General features: G+C 46.2%; 1 protein-coding gene across 1 annotated transcript; it reads right to left on the reverse strand.

Annotated features, from left to right (window-relative positions):
- Positions 1–13,246: 13,246 nt before the first annotated feature.
- On the reverse strand, positions 13,247–16,178 carry LOC117866689 (uncharacterized). The gene is made up of 5 exons (XM_034750957.2): positions 15,588–16,178; positions 15,339–15,431; positions 15,105–15,266; positions 14,949–15,019; positions 13,247–14,867 (listed from the first exon to the last, which is right to left on the reverse strand). Exons 1-5 carry the CDS (start codon positions 15,670–15,672, stop codon positions 14,514–14,516), a joined length of 765 nt encoding a protein of 254 aa, XP_034606848.1. The 5' UTR covers positions 15,673–16,178; the 3' UTR covers positions 13,247–14,513.
- Positions 16,179–19,252: the final 3,074 nt, after the last annotated feature.

Consider the following 19,252-nt stretch of genomic DNA (forward strand, 5'->3'; position numbering starts at 1 on the left):
TGAGGATGAGGGGTCTCCCTATCTTACACCTCTTTTGCAGTGAAACACCTTCCCTGGTACTCCATTCAGTAGAACTGAGGAGGTTTCTAAATCAAGGATGTTTTTGATCCATTGTTGCCATCTTTGCCCAAAACCCTTGTGCTTCAAGATTTCTAGTATTGCGTTGTGCTCAATTTTGTCGAAAGCCTTTTCAAAGTCTAGTTTCAGGATCACCAATTCTCTTTTCGAGGCTTTGCAAACGTGCAAGTATTCATATGTCCATGCTAGACAGTCATTAATGGTCCTTGTCTTGATAAAACCATACTGATTTTTATGAATAAGTCTCATTATGACTTGTTGCAATCTTTCTACTAGAAGTTTTGTGAGTAGTTTTATCGTTGAGTTTAGGAGAGAGATTGGTCTGAAGTCCCCTACAGTGAGAGGGCAATCTATCTTGGGCACCAGGGTGATGTAGGAGGAGTTAATGCTTTGTAGGCACAGATTGCCTTCAAAGAATTGTTAGACGAGTTTATAGAATTCTGGTGCTATCAGGTGCCAGGTTTTCTTTAGGAATTCACCATTGAATCCTTCAGGCCTAGGAGATCTGTCATTTGGTAGATCTGCAATTACTCTATCAATTTCTTCCTTCATGTATGGTTCTTCCAACCACCAAAGGTTGTCATCTAGTTGCAACAGTGTCTGGAGATCAAAATATATATGGCTGAAATCTGAAGTGCCCATTCTAGCCTTAAAGGAGTTCCACAAAAGATCAGCCTTAGCCTCATGGTCGAGAATCTGGTCTCCACCCTCAGACTTGAGTTGGGTTATGGTGTTTCTTCTATTTCTTATTGATGTATTGGCATGAAAGAATTTAGTGCATTCGTCTCCAAGTTTGATCTAGTTTACTTTCCCTCTCTGTCTCAAGTATATTCTTTGTTGATTCATGAGCTTTTCTAGGTGGTCCGAGATGATGTTTCTAAAATTCCACTCTTCAATGGTTAGGTCACTTGCTTCTTCTATAAGGTCCATGAAGAGTAACAATGCTCTATTGTTCTGGATTGCAGTTGCTAGGCTGGGTAGTTGTGATTCCAGGCCTTGAACACTCTCCTGAGGTTCTTGAATTTCCCCATGATCCTTTTGGCTTAGTCTGAGTGAGGTGTAGGCAGGTTCCACCCGTGAGCTAATATTGGTAGGAAGTGTTCATGCTCCAGTCAATAATTCTCGAATCTGAAGGTATGTGGTTTTGGTACATTAGTTGTTGCTGTGATGATGCATGGAGTGTGATCTGAGGTATCTCTAGATAACCCGGTGGCATAGGAATTGGGGAAGCTGGTTGTCCATGAGCCTGAAGTAAAGAACTAGTCTAATCTTTCCAGAAGAGGGTTCCTTTGCTTGTTTGTCCAGATGAATTTACATCCTCTTAAGGGAAGCTCTACCAATCTTAGGCTGCTAATGGCATTATTGAAAGCTATCATCTCCTGATAGTTTCCTCCTAGCTTATTTCTATCTTCCAGTCTTCTAATCAGATTGAAGTATCTAACTATAATCCATTTATTTTCATCTGGCATTTCTATCCGTTTGAACCATTGAAGGAACTCTGCTTTCCCTTTAGATGTGCATGGGGCATAGACATTTGCCAAATACCAAGATTCCCTAGTCACCGTGCATGTGAGAAAGACCGACTGTGCATATTCATTTTGGAAGTCCATATCACCATTAAATTTCTAACTATTCCATACAATGATTGAGCCTCCCGAGTTCCCGGATGATGGAAGGAAGACAAATTTGTCCATTGTGGCTGGGCAAAAGTGTTTAACATAGGAAGAGTCAAAGAATTCCCTTTTGGTTTCTTGGAGACATAAAATGTCGCATTTTGATTCATAGATCTTTCCTTTGACTGCATCCCATTTACCTTCCAAATTTATCCTCCTGATATTCTAGGATAGGATCACCCACTTTCTTTTGTGCAGATCTTGATTCATGATTGTTGTTGGATAAGAATTAACCCCTTGCGAAGAGTGTATGTTGGCCCAGGCTGTTACGCATTTTTAATAGAACCAATTGATACTTCCCTCTGGCGAAGTGCTAAGCTTGACCCAAACTTAAGGGTATGAGAAGTAGTGTAACTGATAAACTTAGTTCCTGGTGTCATTCCCATCATTAAGACAACCGGCATGTCCACATAAGAGACTAGACAAGGGGGACCAGATTCCCGTTACAAGTTCCAAAATAAAGATACTTTCCCATTAGCAACAAAAACAAAAGATAGCATATAAAGGCCAATTTAGTTCTTGGTCTTCTTGCCCACCCCTGGGGTTTTGCTGTCATCCATCTTCCCCTTATCCTTCCGCCTCTTTGAGGAGAGGACCTTCCTGGAGGATTGCTTGCTTCCTATTGGCTGCTGAGGCTAGGGCTTCACTTTTAGTATTTCTTCGGAGATTGTAGCTTTGTTCATCTTGCAGAAGTCCTCTCCGATGGTTACCATCGCCTTGCTGGTCAGGGTCGGTGGGGTTGCAGCGCAGGTCAGGCAGTTGCGGCTTTGACAACTAGAGTGTTTGAACCCATTATTACGGTTTCTGATTCTTGAGCTTCTTCTTGCTTGTGTTTCCACATGGGGCATTGAATTCCTGCTCTTTTTCTGAGAATGAGAGAGGCCATCAGAAGAATCATGGGCCGAGTCATAAGAATGTGCTTCACTTGATATGCAGAGAGGCTTTGCATTTTCTGGGCAACTTGCTGGGATTGCAAAGGACAAAGATGCATTGCTTTTGGCACATGAGAGTAATAGTTCCTAGGCTTGTGATGCAAGGAAAGATTTGGCCCATTGAAAGTGATTAGGTGAGAGCAGCATGACAGTAAAAAAAGGGGCCCAGTCTTTAGGCATAGTAATAACCTGTTCCGGGGAGCCCACAGGTGAGAAGAAGCGCTCCCATAGCCTGTGCAGGTCTAGGCTTGATTTGTGGCCTTCAAGCGCATTGCTAATCATATTAGCCCATCCTAAATCTGTGTTAGTGCTGGAGCCTGTGTCAGTTAAGACCATGTTGATATTGAGATTGAGATTGAAAGATGCTCCTGGTCCACTGCCATGCTGTTGCTGAATGGGGGGGGGGGGGGGGGGGGGATTCTGGCAGGTAATTCTTATCAACTTGCATGTTTCCTTCTGCCTGAATTGCCCCCAAGCCTTGGTCCAACTCTGCTGGAACTGGCACTGCATCCAGATTCTGGTGCCCCACTTCTAAGGCCCCATTTTGATCATTTGGTAGGTTGATGTTCAAATCTGACTCATGTGGGAGCCCATTTAGCTGAGGAATGGTGAGAAGAGCCAGAACCACCTCCTGCCCGTTCTGGTTATGGTGAAGATCTTCTCCTTCATGAGCTTGTGCTTCCTGCATTGAGACCTCTTGTGCTACACTTTGATCAGAACCTTGCCCATGATTGACACTACTGGCCCCTTGGGGTTGAGACTGAGGGTAAAGGCATGGAGAGACTAAGTTGAAGATCCATTTCCTCCTGTTGTTCTTCCTGCTGCTGTTCACCATGCTCTGCAGCCTGATTCTGTAGGTCCTCCAGAACTGCATCTGGTTGATCGACTTCCATCAGGTTGTCATTGAGGTCTGGCAGGGGCTCAACATGGCTCGAACATGATGTCTTTGACAACAAGGATCTTATTTAAATATTGTGGAAAACCAGTTACTGTGCTTGCGTAATCAACCCTATAACAATTGCATCAATATAATAGTTCATTACAAAATTAAAAGGGACAAAGTGAGCATAAGATGAGAATATATCGAACTGCCAGTGCGTTACTCAACTTTGATATGTTGAAGACTTTTTTTTGCCAACATATTTCATTCACCCAAGCTATAAACTCATAGGCGCCGGCCTTTCCATTAGCATACTGTAGTAGCAATGGCAGAGTGAGCTGTGCTAGAACACTTGAACGAGCAATGTTCTTTGAGCTTTTTCTTTCTCAGTTGATTGCCAAGCGTCCATTTACTGGAGGTTGTGGCTCAGCCCGATGCTTCCAACGAGCTGAGAATCCATGAGATTCCTGCTAGCATTTAGCCACGCAAGAGCACCTACATAAAAAGCCCCTCCAAACCACATCCACAAGCACTCATACTTCCCTATGCTTCCTAATCATATAACCATTGTGTTCCTGTACCAAGTCGGCAATGGAAACAACATGTGTGGTGAGAAACAAACAACTCGCACAGGTTTAGCCTTCGTTTTATGGTGTTGTGGTTTTATTGTGCTGTACACGTCTGACTGAAGAATCAGAGAACGTTTGAAGACAGAGCAAATCTCAAATGATGGATATTAATCCAAAAATGAACCATCAATGGCAAATGTCGAATTTTAGAACTCCAACTATCATATGTAAGCAGACTGCGGTATAACTGTTGTTAGCGATTTACATGCAGCAAAGGCAGTGTCTCAACATAGAACACGCCCTCTAGTCTCTTGGAAGGAATCCAAGACTGTAAAATAAGCCAAAAAAAAGTTGAAATCCCTTGTAATTTTTTAGGTTACACCTACAGCTCATAAGATTCAAATCTGTGTCCCATGAAAATAAACTAGCTACCACAGAGCAGAGGATCTGATGATGCCAAAATGAGGAATGAGGCGATAAGCTTATCAACAAGATCTCTAACAATTTCTCCTGAACTTGATGTTTGACCGAATACTTCGTTTGCATAATCAACCACATTACCATTTCATTAACAGTCCTCAGTGACACGAAGATGCTTGGTGGCTTGCTCCTCGTCACTATTTTGAGGCAAAGGGACCAACCAATCTTGCTCCTCCAAACTTCATGTATAAGAAGCTATAATTCCCTATGCTTCCCATGCTTATGATCATTGTGCTCTCTCAGACCAAGCTGACAATGCATGGGAATACCATTGTATGGTGTCAAACAAACAAACAATTCACATAGATTAAGCTGTTAGATTGATCTCTTTTCCCGATTGGCCCAAAGGCCAATCAGGACCTTGATCTGCGCCCTGATCGAGGGCGCTTACCCTATCAATGGGTAGTGGGCCCCTGTCGCGCTGCGCTATATAAACAGGGTGGGGGACCCGGCTCGGCTTACGAGGTTCGCCGCAGCCAGCCGCCCCACCGACACACCTACCGATCTAGGTTGCGCAGTAGCGGCGGGAAGCGCCACTGCCACTTCACCGGCGACCGGACTACACTGCGCGTCGCTGCCTTGCGCAGAACTACACCAACCGAACCCGCGATGGCCAGCAGCTCCGCTGCTCCCACCCCTAGGGGTGAAGGTACCCCAATACCCTCTCTCTCACACTAGGCACTCACCAGGAACTCCTTGCCCCTCATGTCTCTCTCGAACCCGACTAGATGAGCTCTAGTGATCCTAGGCTAGGCCCTATCAATGGTATCAAACACCTCCTAGAAGCTATTCCAGATCGGGAAAAGCAGTAGATCGAGAAAACAATGACGATCGAAAAAGAAACAGAAAAAGAAACCCTAACCCTAACCCTAGATCTAAAGAAAAGAGCGACGCCGGGAGGCTTACCTGTCGTCGCCTTCACCGCCGCACGTCCACCGACGGCGAGCGGCAAAGGCCGGCCGAGCCTCGGGCTCGCCGGAGTACACGTCCACCCGAACCACCGGCGCAACCGCTCGGGGCTCGGGGGAGGGCGCAAAAGCACCACCACAGGACCGCTCGACGGTGGCGCGCCCAACCCTCGGGGTGGACGCGCTCGCCGGCGAGGGGACCCGCGGTGGCGCCGGCCCTTCTTCTCCATCTGGATCTCGACCCTTCGGGTTTTTGGAGGGAGGAAAGGGGAGGCTAGCAAAAGAGGGGAGGAGGGGGGCTGCCGCGGCCGTGCGCCGGCGGGGCCATCCCTCCACCGCCGCCGCCGGCCATCGCCGGGCGCGGGAGAGAAAGCCCCGGCGCCGCCGCCGCGGCGAGAGCGCGCGGGGGAGAAAGACGAAATGGCCTAGGGTTTGAGGGAGCCGGCCGACGGCCGGGTTTTGTTGCGCCGCAAATGGCGCCTGGCCGTCGGATCTGGGCGGACGGTCGTGATCGACCGGGCCACATTCGGCCCAGGCGGGACGCGGCGGCAGGCCGTTTTCGCGGCCCAGGCCCAGGTTGTGGCCTGCGCGCGCGCGCCGCGCGCGAGGCCGGCGTCAAGCCGCCTTAGCGGGCCGTTTTTCGTGGGCCGCACTAGCAGGCCGAAGGCGTAGCGCGAGCAGGCCGCCTGCGTCGCGTTAGCGGGCCGCCTGCGCCGCGTTCGCGGGCCGCCGGCGTCGCGCGAGCGGGCCGCGCGCGGGAACGGGCTGTGGGCCGTTTTCGCACGTGGGCCGGTTTTCGTGTTTTGAACAGTAACCTCTGTTTTTTTGTTTTTTCTATTTCCAGAAGCATTTAATTAATGGTTTTTGCACAGTTTTAGTCTCTAATTCAATTTGAACCAACGGGATAATTTGTATTAGAGATTAATAAAGTTTTGTACAGTGTTTTGCTTCTGAAAATAGATTTATTTCACAGTTTCCGCTGCAAAAGTGATATTTATTGCTCTATTTAAATTTAATTTGAACCAACGAGATAATTAAATTTTGTGAGAGCATGATAAAGTTAATTAGATCATGGTGCTGTTATTTTCTGACCAACGTTGTTAATAACTGTATCATGATTTAAAAAGTTATTTTGATGCTTTTATTTCTATTTCTGCCCAACGGTGATATAGTTTTAAATTGCATCAACAGTTGTATGTTTTATTTTTTGACCAACGTTGGAAATGACTCATGCAATTGTCGTTATGATCTCACTTATGGATTGTGAATTTCAGGATCATTCAACTTAATGGCGTGTCTCAAAGAGATACCCATTCTCAAAGGCAACAACTACACAGAATGGAGGAAGAAGATTGAGTTCTCTTTCGTTTGTGGAGAAGTTGACTGGGTGCTGACCACACCGCAGCCACAAGCTCCACAGAAGCCAGTGAGGGCTGATGGTGATGATGATGCTGCATGGCAGCAAAAGGAAAGGGACTATGCTCCACTGGAGTTGGCATACACCCTTGAAAACAAACAGTGGACCACTGCCAACAAGAAATGTATGGCTTTGGTAAAGAATACGATTGAGCCTGCAATCTTGGGCTCGATCGCAGAGTGTGACTCCGTTTCAGAGTATCTCGACAAGATAAGGAATCAGTTCACTGGTTCCTCAAATATATATGCTACCCAGCTGTTCAAGCAGCTGGCCACAGAGAGGTACAATGGCGGAGGGACTGGCATAAGAGATCACATCATGAGGATGTATAACTTGGCAGCGCAGCTGAAGCCTATGGATCTTGAGCTCAAGCCTAGGCACATTATGCATTTGGTTTTTGCTTCTCTGCCTAAAGAGTTTCACACTTTTGTTGTCAATTACAACATGCAGCTAGAACGGTGGGACATGGAGAAAATGATCGCCATGTGCGTGCAGGAAGAGGACAGACTTAGATCCTCACATGGTGGCTCATTGCACTATGTGAAGGATAACAGAAAAAAGATTGCTAACCCCTTTTTCAAGGCACGTGGAAAAGCTCCTATGCAGCAGAATCACCAAAAGCTTCTCCCAGTAGAAAAAGACCAATGTCTACATTGCAAGAAAAAGGGGCATTTCAAGAAAGACTGCCCCGACTGGTTAAAGTCAATAATGGCAAAAAGAGGTGAGAATACTATTTCTTTTGTAAATGAATCCTTGTATACACAGTATTCGAAATCTACTTGGTGGATTGACTCAGGTGCAACTGTTCATGTTGCAAATTCTTTACAGGGATTCCATTCGACGAGGACTACGCAAAGAAGCGAAAGATGCGTTGAAGTCGCAAATGGAGTCCAAGCAGAAATTGAAGCTGTTGGCGATGTCTCTTTAGAGCTAGTTGATGGTTTCATGCTTGTACTTAAAGATGTGCTCTATGTTCCCTCATTACACAGAAACTTAATAAGTATTTCACGTTTGGACCATGATGGTTATGAATGTCATTTTGGTAATGGAAAGTGTGCCATTTGGTTCGATAATGCATGTGTTGGTGTTGCCATCCTTCACAATGAGTTGTATTTATTATCATTGCGTGAAAAAGTTAATTCTGTGTGTGATGTGAATATGAATGTATCCTCGTCAGAGAAAGAAACAAAGAAAAGAAAGAGAACTCATGAAATATCGTCGAAATTATGGCACTGTCGTTTAGGCCATATTTCGAGGGGGAGAATAGAAAGACTAGTTAAGAATGAAATTCTTCCTCAATTAGAGTTCTCAGACTTAGAACAATGCGTTGATTGCATTAAAGGAAAATTTGTAAAGCAAATTAAAAAAGGCGCTAAGCGTAGCACAGGAGTTTTAGAGATAATCCACACTGATATTTGTGGACCTTTTCCTGTGAAAAGTGTGGATGGCTATGACTTGTTCATAACATTCACAGATGATTACTCCCGTTACGGTTATATTTATCCTATCAAAGAAAGATCAGAAGCGTTGGATAAATTTAAGATATTTAAAGCTGAAGTTGAAAATCAGCATAACAAAAGAATCAAAATAGTAAGATCCGACCGTGGGGGGGAGTACTATGGTCGGCATACCCCATTCGGCCAAGTTCCTGGACCTTTTGCAAGGTTCTTGCAGGAAAATGGCATAGTAGCCCAGTATTCAATGCCAGGCGAACCTCAACAAAATGGAGTAGCTGAAAGGCGTAACCGTACACTGATGGATATGGTGCGCAGCATGATGAGCTATTCCACCTTACCATTGGGACTGTGGATGGAGGCGCTGAAGACCGCCATTCACATTCTTAATAGAGTACCAAGTAAGTCGGTGCCCAAAACACCGTACGAACTGTGGACAGGAAGAGTACCCTCACTAAACCACCTACGTGTGTGGGGGAGCCCAGCTGAGGCCAAAGTGTTTAACCCAAACATCGGGAAACTAGATCCCAAAACAGTAAGTTGCCACTTCATTGGCTACCCGGAAAAATCAAAGGGTTTTCGTTTCTACTGTCCAGACAGATTCACAAAGTTTGTAGAAACGAGACAGGCGATTTTCTTAGAGGATGAAATGGTGAGGGGGAGCATGGTAGCTCAAGAAATTGATCTTGAGGAGAAGCGGGTGTGTGCACCTAATCCGATGATTCAGGAACCATACTTCTCACTACCTATTATTCCCGCACCGATAATTCCTGATATTGTGGTGCAGGCACCTACTGTGATTCCACCCGTGGAAACGATGAGTGAAGTTTTGGAACCTGTCCTTCAGGAGCCAACTGAACCCATCGTTGCACACGAGGAAGAGTTGCAGCAGCCACCTCAGAATAGTGTGCCACAAGCAGAGGCACAGAATATGCCTGAAAGTGAGGGGCCTAGAAGGTCTCAAAGGGTCAGAAAATCAGCCATCCCTGATTGTTATAAAGTTTATAACACAGAAGAAGTTCATATAGAAGGTGATCCCACTTCATATGAAGAAGCCATGAAAAGTGTTCACTCATCGAAGTGGCTAGAGGCCATGGAAGATGAGATGAAATCGATGAGTTCCAACAATGTTTGGGAACTTGAGGAGATTCCTAAAGGAGCCAAAACAGTAGGCTGTAAATGGGTCTACAAGACTAAACGTGACTCCAAAGGGAACATAGAAAGATATAAGGCGAGACTTGTGGCAAAAGGCTTTACACAAAGAGAAGGAATAGATTATAATGAGACTTTCTCTCCTGTCTCATGTAAAGACTCCTTCAGAATCATAATGGCACTAGTTGCGCATTTTGATTTAGAGTTACATCAGATGGATGTAAAGACGGCATTTCTAAATGGGGATTTAGAAGAAAACGTCTACATGAAACAACCAAAGGGTTTTGTCATGGAAGACAAAGAGCATATGGGATGTCGTCTAAAGAAATCCATTTACGGATTAAAGCAAGCCTCTAGACAGTGGTATCTAAAGTTTAATGATATAATAAAGAAATTTGGGTTTCAAGAGAATATAGAGGACAATTGTGTCTATGCAAAGTTCAAAAATGGGAAATACATTTTCCTAATCCTGTATGTGGATGATATTTTGCTTGCAAGCAGTGATATCAGTCTACTGCAAGAGACAAAGAAGTTCTTGTCCTCAAACTTCGATATGAAGGATCTTGGTGAAGCAACATATGTTTTGGGCATAGAAATTCACCGAGATAGATTGAATGGGGTTCTAGGGTTATCGCAAAAGGCATATTTAGAAAAGGTTCTAAAGAAGTACAATATGCATGCGAGTAAAGCCACACCTGCTCCTATAGTCAAGGGCGACAGTTTTGGGAATTATCAATGTCCCAGGAACTAGTACGAGATCGATCAAATGAAAGCGGTTCCATATGCTTCAGCTGTTGGAAGCTTACAGTATGCCCAAGTGTGCACTCGCCCTGACTTGGCTTTTGTCACCGGGGTTCTCGGTAGATATCAAAGTAATCCAGGTATAGAACACTGGAAAATGGTAAAGAAGGCGTTGCGCTACGCGCAAGGCACAAAAGAACTCATGCTTACATATAAAAGATCTGATTCCCTAGAGATAAAAGGGTATTCAGATGCAGACTTTGCGGGAGACAAAGATGATAGAAAATCCACGTCTGGATACGTATTCACTCTCGCAGGAGGAGCTATCTCATGGAGAAGCTCAAAACAGAAAGTAACTGCGTCATCGACGATGCACGCAGAATTCATAGCATGTCATGAGGCCACGGGGCAGGCAATGTGGCTAAAGAAATTCATACCCGGATTGAGAGTGGTTGACTGTATTCACAGACCACTAAAGATGTACTGCGATAATGAACCAGCAGTATTCTACGCTCACAACAACAAATCAAGCAATGCTTCCAAAACTATTGAGATAAAGTTTTACGTTGTGAAAGACAGAATCCAGGATCACACTATAAGTCTCAAGCATATAAGAACAAAAGATATGCTTGCGGATCCGCTCACGAAAGGCTTACCTCCCAATGTGTTCAGGGAACACTTAGCCGGCATGGGTTTAAGGGAAAGCCTATAATTCCTGGATTGGATAAGGCCCAAAAGAAACAGAATTGTTTCAAAATAGAGAGGTGTGTTGTAGCTGTTGATTCTATCGGCAATCAAGTTGTGACGATGAAACATGCTCTACATATTAATCTACGATGAAACGAATAAAAATGAAAAGTACAAAGCTAAAAGTAAATGATGAGATCAAGGGGGAGAATGTTAGATTGATCTCTTTTCCCGATTGGCCCAAAGGCCAATCAGGACCTTGATCTGCGCCCTGATCGGGGGCGCTTACCCTATCAATGGGTAGTGGGCCCCTGTCGCGCTGCGCTATATAAACAGGGTGGGGGACCCGGCTCGGCTTACGAGGTTCGCCGCAGCCAGCCGCCCCACCGACACACCTACCGATCTAGGTTGCGCAGTAGCGGCGGGAAGCGCCACTGCCACTTCACCGGCGACCGGACTACACTGCGCGTCGCTGCCTTGCGCAGAACTACACCAACCGAACCCGCGATGGCCAGCAGCTCCGCTGCTCCCACCCCTAGGGGTGAAGGTACCCCAATACCCTCTCTCTCACACTAGGCACTCACCAGGAACTCCTTGCCCCTCATGTCTCTCTCGAACCCGACTAGATGAGCTCTAGTGATCCTAGGCTAGGCCCTATCATAAGCTTGCTTGCATGGGCGTTCCCTGGTTTTAATGTGACGCAGACATGGTTTTCTTGCTTGTGTAGACAAGAGGAATGTTGCCAGCCTACACCTCTAGGACGTAGACCGTTTGCAGAAAGAGAGTATATATTGAACCCTCCTACCATTGTTGAGGCTCCTATGTAGTTTTTCATGCTGGATAAGCAACATAGCTTTAAAGTTCATTAGGCCCAACTAATAGGTCCAACTTATAGATAAATAAATTCAACATTTCGGAGGATTACCTTCAACATTTCGGAAGATTACATTCAACATTTTCTGAGAAAATAGACCAACATTTTGTAAAGAAAATATTACATTCAACATTTTTAACAGCATACTTCAACATTTTGGCAAACTGGATTCAACATTTTTTCAGAGAAGAATCAATATTTTCGGTATTTCTTTTTTCTTCTTCAACCTCTGACCGCGGCAGCGAGGCTGGCAAGCCCACAAGAGGCGACGGCAGGGCCGGCAGTGCAGCCCGCGCTACAAAAATCGTTTGCGAATGTGGTATGAGAAGTTAGTTTCACAAACGAATACAAGTGGAGGTTGATGACACATTCTTTTGAAAAAAAAAAGAACACACTATTGTGAGTTGATGACAGCTGATAAGCATTGTTTAAACACAAAAAGTTGAGGTTGGAATTCACCCTGTAGCTTTCAAAAAGGACAAGAGATCCTAATGAAATGATAATTTGCCAAGAGGACAATAGGACCTGACTATCAATTTGTTCCTGTTAAATATAGTATCATAACTGACAATGTCAAACCAAAATGCTTTTCGTTAGTATTCACTCAGCCATTAGTAAAGCCTGACTAGCCTCATGCACACGCCTGACAGAAAAATCAGAGAACGTTGGAAAGGCAGAGCAAATATCAAACAAACGGAGTAATCTAAAATGATCCATCCCTGTCAGTTGTCCAATTTTAAAACACCAACCGTCGTATGGTAAGCAGACTGCGGTGTGAACATTGCCCAACTTTACATGCAGGGCAAGCAGAGTCTGAACATGGAAAGATGCCATAGTTTTATTCTCTACGATGAGTGTTGGGGATCGCCAAAAAAAATAGTCAACCTTTTCGAATCGGTGTTTTGGCGCAGCTCTGTACAATATTTAACCTTGGGTGGAACTCCTTAACCTCGGATGGAAAACATGATACGGAGAAGCAATCTTGACCTCGAGGTCCTGAGTTTTGGCCCGAAGCCAGGAGACATCTACCGATCTTTTAACTGAATGACTCTGACCTCGTGCACTCGAAGTTAACCATGAGTACCGAGTTGTCCGCTATCTTGTACAGGATCGCAGTTTCAGAACAGGGAGCGAAGCGCGAGGTTGCGCGTTTTCCGGACGCGAGGCTAAGGCGATCCAGACTCCCGAAGCTGTGCTGGCTTCGAACGCGAAGTCAAGGAGCGTGGAAGTGTTGGAAACGTGGAGACGTGATTTGTGAAGCTGTGTGAGACCACGAATCACAGAGCTGATTGGAGGCGTGAGAAGCGTGACCATGGAAGGAGATCGAGTCATACAAGTTACCACCTGGAATGACCTCTATGTAAAGCATATGCTGGAAATGTAGTAGGTAGATAAGGGTAATTGCGGAATGTAAAATGCTTCTCGGATCATTATAAAAGGGGAGCCCTACCCCGATGTAAAGGATTATCCATTTTCTTGACATAAAATCGCAAGAACCGTGTTAACTTCACTACACTCCAGCTTCGCTTGAATCCATTTCCCAACAATGAGGACTTAAACTGGCAAAAGGCTCAAGGAATCAAATGCTCTTCTGTGAGGTGTAGCAGGCGGAGGCAAGTGTCTCAATCATACCTTTTGGATTGTGCACGGACTTGAAGATGCTAATCAGTTACTTTGCCGAGTGCTCTATTCCATTCAGACAGAAACAGGGTAGGAAACCACACATATCCTTGATACGCTTCTCAACCATATCTTCACATCTTATCCTAACACCTAGGTACAGTGTCTTTTAGAACAAGCAGTTGTCAAGTGAGCACAGATGCAGCTTCGTAGATAGTGGGAAAAGCCAGTTCTGTATACTAGCTACACTGCTGTAACTGCCATCTCCCTTTGAAAAAGCTTTGTTCTCTGGCTCCCTGCTGCTTTCAAACTATCCATACAACTGATTTTCTCTTTCAGGTTAAAATAACGCAGTTGTAAGTTGCTGATAGATTGTAATCATAACTTAATCTCGCTACAAAGCGAATGTTGGAATTCACCATGCAGCTTCCAAAAAGCTGAAGTACTGCTAGATTAAAATATAGTACAAAAGGCTTCCTTGTGCAGCTTCAATGCCCAGACAGTCTTACGACGGTCATTAGCGCCAAAGTTGTGTTCATTTGTAGTTAAAACACTAGTTGAATGAACTGTGAACAGATTCTAGTGCTCATCAATGCTATTTTAGCTCTTTGCCTCGTATTTGTCATTTGCCGCTCGAAACTTAGAGACGTCTAAAAATCTTTAACTTTGTGGCCCTCACGTTCCTCGTTTTTTCCTCCGCCCCCAGCTCCGAAGCTGAGGGAAAGACGTAGCCATCATCTGCAAGCGCCAAGAAGTCGTCGCACCCTTGCCTCTCGAGAAGTTGAAGCGTGCTGTTGATGCATAAGGACGCAGCATAGTCGTTAAGACCAGCTAAAACCTCGGGCAGACTCTCGAACTCCTCCTTCATCCACTTAAAGATTTTCACGACATCATCATCGCCAGGAAAAGGAAGGGGCTCTGCACCGAAAAGCTCGAGCGAAGCCTTGTATTCCTCGTAAAGCTCAGCAAACTTCTTCTTCAAAAGACTCTCAGCTTTGTTGATAAACTCGGTCTTTTCTTCAAGTTCAGTACCCATGAGCCGGATACCCTACACCTGCTCCGCGATGGTCTTCTCGTCTCTTTCGACAACACTTCGGAGTTTGTCTATAACTTTAGCATTGTCCTCCAAAATCTCCTTTACCTTCGTGTTCTCCTGCACAAGCTCGTCATTCTCCTTCACTAGCTCCTCATTCTTTTCACCAAGCTCCGAACAAGTCTTCATCAACACGCCGCTATTTTCTTTCAACCCGGAGTTGATCTCCCTCAGCTCATTTTTTAGACGCTCCAGAACATCATTTTCCTTCTCGAGGTAAGAAACTCTAGCTTCGAGCTCAGATAACTTCTTCGACTGTGAAGACCTGGATTCTGCCCTCTCCTTGGCGACAGCACCGGCTATAGCAACCTGCAAGAATAAGAGAAATTCATGAAGATGTTCTACCAAAAACATACGATGCAACCTAAAGAAACAGTAAAAGGAAATAACCTTTTGGCCGAGGGCAGCACCTAGCTTCGCTAGATCCTCATCTCCTAGACTTCTGACCAATTTCAAAAACTCTGACAACAAAAACAAACACGTAAGTTTCAAGCTCTGAAAGGCAAAGAAAAATAAGTAGGGGAGAAAAATTTCTAAGAAACAAACCTCCAGAGTCGAAAACCTTTCCAACATCTTCGTCAGCAACCAACGCCTTGCCCTTCCCAGAAGCCTCGTCAGGGTCAACTCTACTCTTCCTCGCTAGAACCACACTGCCAACTTCTCCCGTGGCCTTGGGCAACTTCTGAGCAGCTCTGTCCCCAGGCTTGTCTGCGAGGCGCTTCCCCTCTACCGTGTTAGCCCCCTACACTAGTGGCAAGTTGAAAGGATTGTAGACTTCACCTGATCCGAACGCATGAGCCGCAACGACCTCCTTCCTTAGGTTTGTCCCGAAGGCCTGATTAAAGCTTTTCAGTGATGGTGGCAGCTCAACATCTGCAGGATAACGTTTAATCTTAAGCGTTACATGAGATTCACTGTATACTTCCCCAGGAGCACCAATAGTCTCCTCCAAATCCTTCAAGAATTCAAACGAAGCACCTTCCCACCTAAAAAACCTTAACTTTGGCAAACGCACGACCACATGATTACCTGACTTCGTTGCCGCGGATGAAGGGTCCTTCAGGTCCTTAGCAAGAGTTTCCACTTTCTTCCTACCCGGCGCGAGCTCCTCCATTATCTTCTCCTTCTCGGTTCGGCGCGCGGGAGCTAGCGGGGCAACCACCTTCTCAGGTAAGCCAACCTATGGAGGAAGCTGACCGGCAGCAGTATCACTCAGACTTCGCGGCGGGAGATGGCGCAGGATCCAAATCCACAACTTCATCATCTGGAACAGCACAAGTAAATCGGGACTTCCTCCCAGATGTCTCAACCCTCTCCAAAGAAGCAAGCTTCGGGAGCTCCGGCCACAGGCACTACGCCACAGCGAGGCGCCCTCATAGATATAGGGACAACAAGCTTTGCTTCAGCACTGGAGGAGCTCAGCGCGGCCGTCTCGGCAGCAGTCGGAGCGGGCAGCTTCGCAACATCACCTGAAGCACCCCGCGCAGACTTCTGCTTTTTCTTGTGCAGCTCCAGACTAGTCGTTTTCAGTTTCACTTTCGCCGTTTCCCGCGCGACGGCCGTCTGAGCAGGCGCTTCAGCGTAACCATTGTCAAGTTTCCTCTTCTTTCCCATACCGCTTCACCCACGCCACGCGACCTCTTTCCCAAAGACTGCTTCCGAGGCGGCACCCCAATCTTAAGAGCTTCGAAAATACGGTTCACCCGAAGCTCGTGCCTCACAACCTTCTTTAACGATATCATCTCCGCCTTTGAAACTGGGCCAATAATCTCATTGGCATGTCTCTCAATCTCCTCAACGTAAACTGCGCCAGCTTGACCCGGTGGGAGGTCTGAGTCGATTTGAGGGTAGGCCATAGGACTGCTTTTCCATGAGACCGGCCTCATCTCAAGTTCAAACGCCTCCCATTCACTAGAGACGGGCCAAACGTTGCAATCCAGAAACTCCTCCACCAAATCTCGCCCAGAGATCGAGCCCGAAGCAGCAAGGAAGGCAGCCTCGCACTCCCTGACCGCCTTGGACCTTGTAAATGGCGGAGTGGCCGGTAGCGACATCCATGGGGCCCAAAGGAGCATGGAAAGGAAACACTGGATTACAATCCCCAACAATGCCAGGCATTTCAATCCTCACATAAAACCAATGACGAAGCCAGTCGTCATCCCATCTGTTTTTCTGCGAAAACAAAGGCTCGATCCTCTGGATTTTCTTCTTCTCATTCTCTCTACGGATGTTGAAAGTGCAGCTCTTTTCTTCTGAACGTGAAGCTCAAACAACCTCACGAAGCCGTCCACGTCAACCTTGCCGGCAAAAGTCTTTTGCACCCAGTAAAACTTGGAGAGAGCAACCACGAAGGAATTAGGTGTCAAGTCGTGCAACTTCGCGCGGTACCGGTCCAAAATCTTAGGCAGCTGACCGTCACATGGAAACCGGAGACCAGCCGTAAAAAAGTCTCTAAATACAATGGCCTCGCCATATCTAGACTCCTGAACCTCTTCCTCGCGAGGTTCCCGGCCAGCACCTTCGGGAAAGTATTTCTTCTCCTCAAACACCTTAATGTTTTTATCCGTAACAAGCGATCGATCAAAACGCATGGTCGGGATACACTCCTCCTTGCCAGGTATCAACTCTGACACATCCGCCTCAATCCCCCCAATGTCCTCGCCGCTCTCTCCTTCGTCACCAGCAACCCCACCTTCGTCAGACCCAGAGCTGAAACCCGATAGATCGCTGCTCAAAGACCCTTGGTCACCAGTAGCCGAAGCAGGCGCTTTAGAACTACCCCGACTAACCTCCCCCTCCTCGAAAAACTCTTGAATGTCGATATCTTCAGACGGATCGGTCCGTTCGGCCTCTCCGCGAAGCCCAACCTGTACGGCAAGCTCTTCGGCAGACATGAGTCGGGCAGTGTGTCTGATGCGGGCCACCTAGCAGCACAAAAAGCGTGCCCATTAAGCAATAAAAACAGATAAAGCACATTCACCTACGGGAAAACGAAAAACAACTTGGTCACCTTCTAACGCTCGAAGCACACATTATCAGAACACAGCGCTCGACCTTCGCAGAGCAGAGCAAAAAAGCTAACTCGCACAAGTTTTAACCTCAAGGGTAAGGAGGAAAGCAACCTACACCCCCACCCTTTATATAGTCGCGGTAAAACGGGGCAAAAAGGCGCCTGTAACCGCGGATACAAAAGGTCGCCCAATAAAAACCTGCCACGACACCCCCGGAAAAAAAAGTAAGTAACTATTGGCTCGACTCGAACTGACTCGAACTGACGCTCGAGGGTGACGTTTTTGGGAAAGATTCTTTCTTCGCAGGCTCGGTCGTCGATATCTAGCCTCGCTCACGAGGGGCTACTGTTGGGGATCGCCCAAAAGCTAGTCAACCTCGAGCGCGGTTCCAGTCAAGACCACTAATTATTTAGCCTCGAGCGAAGCACCGAGTGTGGCACAGGCCACGAAGATCCTGTCCCAGGCCTAAGTTGTCGAGCATCAAGTATCTTATGGACTAACCAATTCTAACCGAAGAATATCAAATGATCTGGCTTTGTGCAGGTTTGTAGCTCCCAGGTTCCCGCCAGGTGCACGGAGCCAGTCTAGCTTCGGGCGTGATCCTGAAGCAGTCAGTGTCAGCGAAGCCAGAACCATTTCGGGGACTCAGGCGAGGACTCGAGGTGCGAGGTCAAGCAAGGGGCGTCGGAGCGGTCGAAGTGTTTAAGCAGTCAAGGTGCAACCGGCGGAACCTAGTGAGAGCGTGATTTGCGGAAGCTGCTGGGAGACAACCAAAAGCATGATCTCCAAATGACTGTCTAGTGAAGCATATTCTGCGAATATAGCAGTTGAACAGGGGTAAATGTGTAATGAAAAAGTGTAAGACGTGACAAATGAAATAGTCAAATGACCTTTGTATAAGATATATCCCCAGAATGTAGTGGTTGAGTAGGGGTGTTTAGGGAATGTAAAAGTGCCGCTCAGGACACGATAAAGGGGATAATCCACCCCGTTGTAGGGGGCATGTACACTGTTTACTGAAAAGACTGTTCGTGAGAAGTTATTTCCCATTCCCATGCGAGGTTAAGAAGGTTTGGTTCCTTTCTCCTGTTGCGCTCTCAACTATAGCGAGGTCAGGGTACAACACTATGACACTTAAATGATCTCATATTTTAGAGTTGTCCATAGCCACGTCCGTCACCCGTAGCATCTCATGGGCATATTTGCTAGTAGTATCCTTAAGTGCCTTGGGAATATACATCACTTGAGGTACTTGGGACTTCGTTGAACAGGTATTTGTCAGCTCCTGGAAGAAATAGAAAATCAGCTGCTTTTACAAACATTGGATGTAAGTGGCAACAAAATTTCCAGATTGCCTTCAAGTGTTGTCCAGCTAAGAAAGTTGATGTGCCTGTACATTGACGGACGGAATTCGAAACCTGACATGCCTTAAACAGCTGTCATGGTACGCATTGATGACTCTGCCATAAACATTTTATGTGGGGGAGACAAGAGGAATTGCCTGCAATGACGGTAGTCTCGACTTGGGCCTGGGGAACCTGCCATTGCTGCAGGATGCCTTCAGATTTTAGCACAAGGGAAAATTGGTGAGATCTCACCTGCCACACCTGCTGTTGTATTTTTGTGTAATTTGCAGCTTTTGACGTTTACCATCATGTGAGCCGGTGAGACGTCAGAGCATAG

Source organism: Setaria viridis, chromosome 8, assembly GCF_005286985.2.
Source record: "Setaria viridis chromosome 8, Setaria_viridis_v4.0, whole genome shotgun sequence".
NCBI lineage: Eukaryota > Viridiplantae > Streptophyta > Magnoliopsida > Poales > Poaceae > Setaria > Setaria viridis.

Excerpts from the sequence above, each read along its gene's own strand:
- LOC117866689 (XM_034750957.2), bottom strand. The coding sequence starts at position 15,672 with ATGGAGGAGCTCGCGCCGGGTAGGAAGAAAGTGGAAACTCTTGCTAAG. Across the intron at positions 15,267-15,338 it reads GGCTCATGCGTTCGGATCAG|ACAAGCCTGGGGACAGAGCT; the intron begins GTGAAGTCTACA and ends AGCGCCTCGCAG. Across the intron at positions 14,868-14,948 it reads GTGCTGCCCTCGGCCAAAAG|GTTGCTATAGCCGGTGCTGT; the intron begins GTTATTTCCTTT and ends TTATTCTTGCAG.